Here is a 9,789-nt window from a genome sequence, read left to right as displayed (position 1 = left end):
ACACACATAATGAAGCCATAAGCCGCCATTTCGGCCATAAACCCATTTGAATATTAATTTTGTTAATTAACTTATTCAAATTCGGGAATCGTTAAAAATGGAAGAAATTCTTTTTATGGCTATAGCTCTATTTCTTCCTAAAAAAACGAGGGAATGGCGAGGAGAGAGGCAATCCCAATGAAAGGCTTTATTGTCGGCGACAAAAATACAAATTATTCACGATAATTGTGACACCCACTGAACCGATCTTCCCACGATAATAGAGGTTGGGAATCGGGCTATGGAATAAGTCATTGTGAATTTTTAATATTTTCTTTGTATTGTTTGAACTGGGATTAATGTTTGATCGTCTCTAATGAAGGCAATATTGCTCTATTAAAAAATAATTCTTTGAAAGACCAGTGCTTTGTATGAAAAAACATTGCTCAGAGCTAAAAATATCACAACTATTTCTAATGCGCTCAGAATTATACTGTGCAAGAGATAGATACTCTCTTCTTTTTTCCCTATAAAACATCCAATAAGATTATAAAAACAAGCTATGTTTGAATCTCTTTTAAATATATATTTTTATAATTGATATTTTTTATCAGTTATCAAAAAGTAAGAAGTTTGTATTATTAATAGCTAATGGTATTTTTCATTGAAATAAAATAAAATGAAGAAATCATAGCATCGATCATCGCATTTGTTCCTGTGTGAAAGGAAAATGCATAAAAACTGTAAACACTCGAGCAACTTCATTCCGAACAAATCGTTTGCGTTTCCCATTTCCCTTTTTCCCCGCCCAGAAGGAACTGCAGTCAAATGATTTTACGAGAGAGCTGAGTGCGATCAAAGCGAAAGCGAAACTCTTGAGGGACACATGGGGCAAGTTTCTCCGGAGTGGAGTGGAGCGGGGTGGAGTGCAGTTGGGCATGAAAGTACAGACCGTCGAAGGGCAGGAGTTGACTTTGACCCTGACACCGCCATCGGGAGATCCGAGTGTGTATCTGTGAGTGTTGCACAATGCAAATGCGAAACGAGAAACAAATTTTACGACGTGTTTGACGGCTGTCTGTCGCTGCTGTCTGCGTGTCTCCTTGTCTTACTGACTCTGACATTCATTCCCATTCCCTTTCCCTTTCCGGACCCGGCGCTGACTTCCGCACAGACTTGAGCCCCGTCCCTGCGGGAAATCGAGGCATCCTTCATCCTGCGTCCTGTTTCCACGGCCCTCGTCCCTGGTTGGCTGCCAGTTTAGTCCGCATTATTACCTGCGCGGTGTCAAATGCAAACAAGACGTTTGCGCCGGCCATAAAGACGGCTTCCTCCGGCCCTTCTTTCTTTTTTTAGGACAGGGAAAATGGCCAGCTATGATGAGTGGCGCCTCGTTGCAGCAAGCTCTTATTGATGGACCTGCAGTGGCTTACTTACTAAACTTGTGACATTTCTTCTTTGCAGTACTCGAAACGGAGGAGTCCGGTGGAGTAGATCCATCCCGAATCCAGCAGCGACTGCCCCACCGAGCACCGACCCAGGATCAACTCTCAGCGGTGGCGTCCGGCCAAAACCACCTCCTTGCGCCGACAGCGGCAAGCACTTCTCCCTCCAGTGTCAGTTCCCATCCTCCAGGTAAGCTATAAGTCCGGTTAATCCTCCATTAATCAGATAAGTATTAATAGCCGTAAAACTAAAGTCTTGGGAATGCTAAGAGACATTTTAATATGCTGTGTAAAATATTTGGGATGAGCTCGTGTGAGCTGCTTCTGAGCTGATCACTTTACATTATCTAAATAGAGAAATACCTGTACTTAGAGCCAATCTATTATTCATATTGAAATATATATTGTATATTTTTATGAAAAAGAATTTTATAAAAAAGATGTCCTGTAAAATAGAGAAATGTTGGAATTCCCAACCAAAAAAAATATAAATAAAACTTTGGTAATATTTATTATTAGTCAAAATAAATAAGAAATTTTAGTATGGTTAATGAAAAAATTTCTGCATTCACTCCTTGAAGTAGTTCCGATAGGCTACATAGTTTTTAAAAATAAATTCCAAACTAAAATTTAACGTGTATTTTAAGTGAATAAAAGTCCTAGCAAAGCTATCAAAATATTTATTGAAATCAAAACTGATTCTATAATAAAATATAGGACATTTGTTATTCAAAATGAAAGTGCTCACATGTGATTTAATGCACGAAATAATAATATTCTACTCGAGATGCCATGATTTCTGACATTTTCTCTAACCCCTGTTTAAATGTATTATTGTAATTGCTGAAGATGGATTTTATGCGATGTAACAAACGGGTTGAGAGTTGCCCTCGTCTTGTCCTTTTTACGATTTGTTAACATTTCTTTGCCCTCGACTCCGAGCCTTTCTATTTCTTCCAATGGCAATTGCCATAAAATTCCCATAATTGTCCATTGCAGCGTTAAATTTGGCAACTGCCGCTCGAAGCGGGAAAGGGACGGAAATCCGTAGAAATGTTCGGGGGAAAGAATAGAGAGAGCTAGGGATAGGGGTGAACACAAAGACCCGGGGATTCTTGGCAATTGTGCTGTCATAATTTACTGACTGAGCTGGCGCACGCTTGTATTTGTTTAGCTAATTACCATTAATTAGTCACTTTCCTTTGATGACTCGAATAATTAGTTCGGATCCTTGGTCTTGGCAAAGTGAATTTATTCGGATGTTGCTGCTGTGCCAATCGATAAAAAAGCGCCAACTAACTACACACAATGTCGTGCGACCTACCACGCCCCCGCCCCCATCCCACCGAAATCTCGGCCATAGATGGCGCTGTGGTGCGCGCGTGTTAAGTATTCAAATCAGCCCCCAAAAACGGGCAATAAGAGCGGGCGGTGAGTCAGAGAGCGGATTGCGAAGAGCGGAGGCCTTCACACGTACACTGTGCGTGTGTGTTTCGCCCTCGGTGACCCTCGGTGACTTGGAGCACCTGCTGAGCTCAGCGAATTCCAATCCCAGTCCCAGTCATTGTGATACCATCTCTACTTCAAACTGGCTAGTTGAAAAAGTGGTATTTTTTTATTCCCCCAAAGTCCCCCTGGCAATATCTAGAACTCTCTTTGTTCCCCCCTCCGCTCCCCGCCAACTCACACAGTCTGGGATCCACACACACGCTGTATACAGTGTACGTGTGCATAACGCGCCACAAGAGAGCACCGAAGCACCGCAGCAACTAGCAACCACCACCAGCAGCAGCAGCAACATCAACGGCACAGCAGCAACATCCACTTCGGCGCATGTCCGCGCTCTCTTCGAGTCACACGGACAGGGACGGACAGGAAGACACACACACACACAGGCGCAGGCTGGCGCCGCTGCCTTTTGTTGGCCTCTTGACTCTTAAGGCGAGACAGGGAGAGCGAGAGAACGCCACCGCTTCTGGTTCTGTGTTGTCGGTGTGCCGTGCCAGCGATATGTTGTCGCCGTGCGTTGCTGCTTGTCAGTGTAGATTTGTGCTTCGCTCTGTTCGGTTGGAAGGCGCGCGGGCGTCCAGCAGCAACAGCAACAACAGCAACGCCAACGGCAACAACAACAGCAGCAACACCCAAGACAAGCGGCCCTGCAACTTCGTCGAGGACTGGGACTTGAGCGATTTCGTACTCGCCGTCCATTCATCTTGGAGTGTTCCGTACGCACGGTTCAAAAATACAACTTGAAAGTTAAAAATTAAAATGAAATAAGACAAACGCTTTTGGAATCTTACAAAATATTAAATGAAAAAGCTAAAATCAAAATCAAAACACCAAGTCCCCCAGCGATGTGTGGAGAAAAAATAACATTTTTGTTAACTGTTGCAAACATTGCGTTTAATTGTTTGTTTTGGTCGTAAAATCAAATTTTATGACCAGCAACATAAAAAAAAGCGAACGCCAGCAGCAGCAGCAGCAACAACAACTACTGCAGGCCTCCAAATAATAAAAAACTATTTATGATAATTATAAAAAAAGAATAATAAAAACAAAGGCGAGCCAAAAGGAAAAAGTGTAAAGAAAACTTTAACTAAAAAAGGGAAAATTGGAAAATTTTTGAAAATTGGACTAACTAACTGAAAACTGAAAAAAGCCAATTTGAAAATATTGCGTGAGTTTCTGGCGACCGCGAACACCCTGTGAAACCGAAACTGATTCGATCCCCTGTGCAACAACAAAGTGACTCTCTTCGCCCGCTCTTTAAGCTGTGTGCGTGTGTGCGTAAGTCGGCGTGTGCGTGTGACCGCTGACCGGAGTCTGTGTGCGTGTGCGGTACGCGAATAAAAGGGGCAGCAAAATACACAAACTTTACACAGCTTTGGATATTAAAAAGGAAATTAAATTCAGAGCACATAAAAAATAAAATATAACTTATACAGTCAAAGAGGAGTCAATTGGGAGAGTGAGAAAAAGACAAAGACAGAGGTCGGTGGGTCGAGGCGATCGACCCCACTGCACCGCCTTAACCCTCGCCGCCGCAGTTCGAGTGCAACGCGTCCAAGATAACCGTAAATATTCCACCCCTCCCCCAGACCCCAACCATCCCGCTGGCGTGCGCTCTCTACGACCCCCACGATGTCTCGGCAGTCGGGTCGCACGCCGCTGCCGGGGCGTGGTGGGGGCATCACACACACACCCACACCCACGTACCCTCCGCCCACCCGCATCCGCACCCGCATCCGCATCCCCAGGCGCATCCCTCGCTACCCGCCATGCAGCAGCACCACCTGCAACAGCAGCAGCAGCAGCAACAACAGCAGCAGCAGCAGCAACAGCAGCAGCAGGAGCAACAGCATCTGCAGGAGCAGCAGCATCTGCAGCAACTGCACCACCATGCGCACCACCACCTGCCTCAGCCTCTGCACACCACCAGCCATCACCACAGCGCGCATCCCCACCTGCAGCAGCAGCAACAACAGCAGCAGCAGCAGCAACATGCAGTCGTCGCCTCTTCGCCCTCCTCGGTGCTCCAGCAGCAGCAACAGCAACAGCAGTCGACTCCCACCACACATTCCACGCCCACGCATGCGGTCATGTACGAGGATCCTCCACCTGTGCCAATTGTCGCCGTGCAGCAACAACATCTTCCCGCACCGCAGCAGCAGCAGCACCCACAGCAGCAGCAGCAACAGCTGGCGACAACACCGGTGGCCGGCGCCCTTAGTCCCGCCCAAACACCCACTGGACCCTCCGCCCAACAACAGCAACAGCAGCAGCAGCAACATCTCACATCGCCCCACCACCAGCAACTGCCGCAGCAGCAACAGACCCCAAATAGTGTTGTCAGTGGCGCCTCCGCGAGTCTCCAGCAGCAACAGCAGAATGCTGCAGTCGCCCCTGGCCAGACACAGATCGTTGCGCCGACCACGGCCAGTGTTTCTCCCTCCAGTGTTAGTTCTCAGAAGGAAGGTGAGGTCCCAGAAATATTGCCATCCATGGGGTTGCAACTTAAATGAAATCCCTATTGGAAACTAAAATGTCGATGGGGATAATTAAATATCTTGGGGATAGTGAAATATTTAAGATTTCCTACCTTATTAAAAATTAAAAAAAAGAGGGAAGCTCTGTTAGAAAGATTCTGTAAAATTTCAGAAATTATTGAAATTATCGAAATTCTATTGCAAACCTAAAAGCTTTTTAGAATATAGCAAGGCCACTTTTCTAAAAATCTTGGGAAAAATGCATTTCTATTTTTGTGTCGCAATTGCAATGAGTGTTCTACTTTTGTTGATTACAGCACGCTTGAAAAGTCTGATAAGGGTTCTCTTGACCTCTCTTATGAAACTTCACGCATTTATTTGTTTAAAGGAAAATTTGTGTACCTATTTTATTCAACAAATGGTTCCATTACCAGTTATTAACACTTCGAAATTCAAATTCAAAGCCAAAACATTTCTGAGACTCGGTCCGTTTTTTTAAAGCATAAAAAATGTGGATTAATAAAATTATTTTATCCTAAATTTTTAAAAACTTCATTTTTAATCGCATAATTAATATAAAATAATCGATGGAGAAATAGTAGGATTGGACTTAATTTCTTATTTAATAAAGTATTTCTAAAGAGATTTTTCTCGAATGGGAAAATATTTTAATAGATAAGGCATACAAAAAATTGTAATCGAACAGCATCCTTAACCAAGACTATTATTTAACAAATGAGTTAGGGGTTACTTCAATATTAATTTAAACATTTTGACGTGTTGAAAACCTGGTAAGCAAATATCACACCAAGTAGTGATAATGCAACTACGATTAAGTAGCCCGTGAATGGGGTCGAACTAAGCTATCATAAATAGTCATAAATTTAAGATTTAGCCGACTTTGAATAAACATTAATAGCATCCAATCCACGTTCTGCGTTTGCTTTCAGACATCAATATGTCCATCCAATTAGCGCCGCTGCACATACCCGCCATCCGGCCCGGTCCGGGATTCGATTCGGACGCCTCGGCGGCGGTCAAGCGGCACACGGCCCCCTGGCCCTACAACGACGACTTCAACCAGTACCACGCCTCCGCGTCGACGTACTACGACCGCAAGCACATGTTCTCCTACTACCCAGAGACCCAGTTTCAGGTGAGTGTCCGAGGTCGCCACGCCGCCCACAACCCCCCGCTTTGCCGTTAACAACTCGGTCCCAACCCAACCCCACTCTCACCTATTCGCAGCAGTACTGGCCGCCCAACTACCGCGCTGATCAGACGACCTCCGCGGCGGCGGTGGCCTACATGAACGACGCGGAGCGCCACGTGAGCGCCGCCGCCCGCCAGTCCGTCGAGGGCACCTCGACGTCCAGCTACGAGCCGCCCACCTACTCCTCGCCGGGCGGACTGCGCGCCTATCCCAGCGAGAACTACTCCAGCTCAGGTGAGTCCCTCGAAAGTCGGCACATGCACATTTAAGCGCGACGAGGCTGGCACACGGAAAAAAATTTACATATCTTTCAAAAAATTGTTTTTTTAATGCGAGAGTATTTGTTTTTGTTTTGATATAACATTCTTCCATTCATTCCAAAACTTGATAAAAGGTATATGTTTAAAATTTTCGGACCATAAAATAAATATGTTATGTGTTATTATATGTTTTAAAATATTTATTTGAGTGAAATTTCAAAGAATAATAAGCTCTTAAAAATAATCGGTTTCGAATTAAATATTTTAAAAAATTTTTAACTAATGACATTGGATATATATTTAAATTACAGACAGTTTTTGATTGACAATTTCTATGAAATATATATACAATATATGTATATTATCTTTAAATTATAAAATTAGATTTTATTTGTATTTCATCTTATTGTTTTTTTTAACAAAAGTAAGTTGATTTAAAAATATTCGAACTGGTTAAATCAAGATTCCAAATTAAACTTCATTTGTTAAAAAAATGTTAGTAAAAATTAAAATATTCACACGTTGATTTAAGTTATTTCCAAAGTAGGATATTTTTATTCCATTATCTAAATAATGAAACCCAAGCTAATCCAAAAATATATAGTATGGTCATCTTGCTAAGACAAAACAAAATGGAAAGCAATGTGTAATTTTTCCCATGTGCATTTAACGTTCTGCCTCTGTTGTGTTGCCTATTTTGTCACCATATCGGTTGGAATAGCGAATTGCGAAACCGGCAAGTTTGCCGTTCAATTAGCGTAGTGCAAAACAGCCCATAAATCGATTCTCGCTATTTGGCTAGCGTTACGCCTTAATGTGGGTGTGAAAGTCATTGGAAGTGCATTCTATGGGGGCTGCCTGTTTATGTTTGCGTCTTATCACCAGAAGTTTTCAAGCCGCCAGAACCGCCAAAGTATCTGTCAACTATTCATATTTTCCTGGGTATTCCCCAATACTAAAGACATGTATTTATCGCGGTATATATCATTAAGGCAGTCGTTTCCACGGCCTTTCCCGCCAATTTTACAACTATAATGAAGGTCTTTTGGGAAGTTTTACTCTTAGTCTGGCAGCTTATAAATATTCAAAATTAAAGTCAACCACTATTGAATTATTATAAAATACAAATTTCAATAATTTTAGGATATATATCTATTTATTTTCAAAGAAAAAAATATAAAATAAAATGTTTTTGCATTAATTGTATAGTAAAATCATCTCCAGAGAATTTGGCTTGCCACTCAAGCCAGTGATCAAACTATCATTTGAATGAAAATAAATCCAACTTGTCACTTATTTTGTACATTAATTTAATTGCTTCATTTGAGTGACCAATGAGCGGGAACGAGTGCATTCATTAAACATTACCCACTTGGGTGTGAATGGGCCTCATGCCAATTCGGAGCTCCGCTCCCCGTACCGCACCAATTAAGGGGCCATAAACGCTGAATTGAATAATTTTGTATTACGCTTATTGCTAAACAATTTCCTTAATTGCTCTATAAACTTAACGATCTGATATTGCAACGAACACAACAACATCAGCGGACCACCCGCACTTTTTATATGAATTAAAACATGTGGTTAAACTCTATAATTTTTGTGATATTTTAGGAGCCTCCGGTGGATTGTCGGTGGGTGCAGTGGGTCCTTGCACGCCCAACCCGGGACTGCACGAGTGGACCGGCCAGGTGTCCGTCCGGAAAAAGCGGAAGCCGTACTCCAAGTTCCAGACCCTGGAGCTGGAGAAGGAGTTCCTCTTCAACGCGTATGTGTCCAAGCAGAAGCGCTGGGAGTTGGCCAGGAATTTGCAGCTGACCGAGCGACAGGTGAGTGGTGCATAACTAAATCATCATGGTTTAAATGCTAATAACTACCCCTTTTCTAGGTCAAGATATGGTTCCAGAATCGCCGCATGAAGAACAAGAAGAACTCGCAGCGGCAGGCCAATCAGCAGAACAACAACAACAACTCGAGCAGCAACCACAACCACGCGCAGGCGACCCAGCAGCACCACAGCAGCCACCACCTGAGCCTCGGCCTGAACATGGGGCACCATGCCACCAAGATGCACCAGTGACCCTTGGACAACAGCAGCGCGGGCGCCATGGGCTTTGCCACCTACTAGCAGTTAGCCAACCCGAGTTCGGGGAACCCCAACTCGAATCCCAACCCCAATCCCATGTCCGATCCGAACCACCACCATCAGATCAAGAACGAGCTGGCCATGGACTTTCCGTGTTAGCCCAGCGATAGAGAGACTCCAGCCAGTGGGTGAAATGTACAAAAACCAGAGATCTCTAGGAGGCCGGATGGGAATAGGTAGCCAGGAGGAGGATGATGAGGATGCGGAGGAGGAGGAGGAGTATCTGCCCAGGATTGCGCAGGCGTCGCTGATGTGAAGTGACCAGCACCCGACGTTGATGGAGACGCAGTTTATTATTAAGTCAGTTCTACGGACCTAAAGAGGTCCACACCCAACACGATAATGCAGCTTAGTTCGGTAGTTGAATATAGATACGAGTAAGATGAAGAAGCAGCAGTAGCAGATGCACTTGAAATTCGCAACTGTACGAAAATATATGTATGTACGTATTTCTCTCAACGCTCTCATTAACCTAGGCGAGCACTATGAATTTTCCGAACTATAAATTATGAATATGAATATATTTAAACGTCAGTGAATATAACCCCGCATAAATTATGAATACACGCGTTCGAGTAGTAGATTTTACCATACTATCCATGTAAGAGCGGCCGAGTTAGGCAGAGAGCACATTGTAGACCCAGCTAAATGTTCTTCAAACAAAAAACAAATTGTTTAACAATTTTCGGACCCCCACACCCCCGCAAACACACACACACTCCGCAGTCTAGGATAAATTTTGTCGTGTAATGTTCGTCGT

At 43.6% G+C, this 9,789-nt stretch overlaps 1 protein-coding gene across 2 annotated transcripts; it reads left to right on the top strand.

The window, feature by feature from the left end:
* Positions 1-4,021: 4,021 nt before the first annotated feature.
* Positions 4,022-9,068, top strand: LOC108043542 (homeobox protein abdominal-B). Of its 2 annotated transcripts, XM_044456919.1 has the most exons (5): positions 4,626-5,399; positions 6,361-6,566; positions 6,659-6,857; positions 8,498-8,712; positions 8,772-9,068. In XM_044456919.1, the coding sequence occupies exons 1-5, from the start codon at positions 4,703-4,705 to the stop codon at positions 8,961-8,963; spliced, it is 1,509 nt and encodes a 502-aa protein (XP_044312854.1). In that variant the 5' UTR covers positions 4,626-4,702; the 3' UTR covers positions 8,964-9,068. The 2 variants fall into 2 exon arrangements, 1 of the variants encoding a protein (XP_044312854.1); XR_006417411.1 differs by lacking the exons at positions 8,498-8,712; positions 8,772-9,068 and having other exon boundaries at positions 4,022-5,399; positions 6,662-6,758.
* Positions 9,069-9,789: the final 721 nt, after the last annotated feature.

This window comes from Drosophila rhopaloa, unplaced genomic scaffold (assembly GCF_018152115.1).
Source record: "Drosophila rhopaloa isolate 14029-0021.01 unplaced genomic scaffold, ASM1815211v1 contig_155, whole genome shotgun sequence".
Lineage (NCBI taxonomy): Eukaryota > Metazoa > Arthropoda > Insecta > Diptera > Drosophilidae > Drosophila > Drosophila rhopaloa.
Note: the sequence above shows the minus strand (reverse complement) of the source record. Positions and strands in the feature narration are given on the sequence as shown.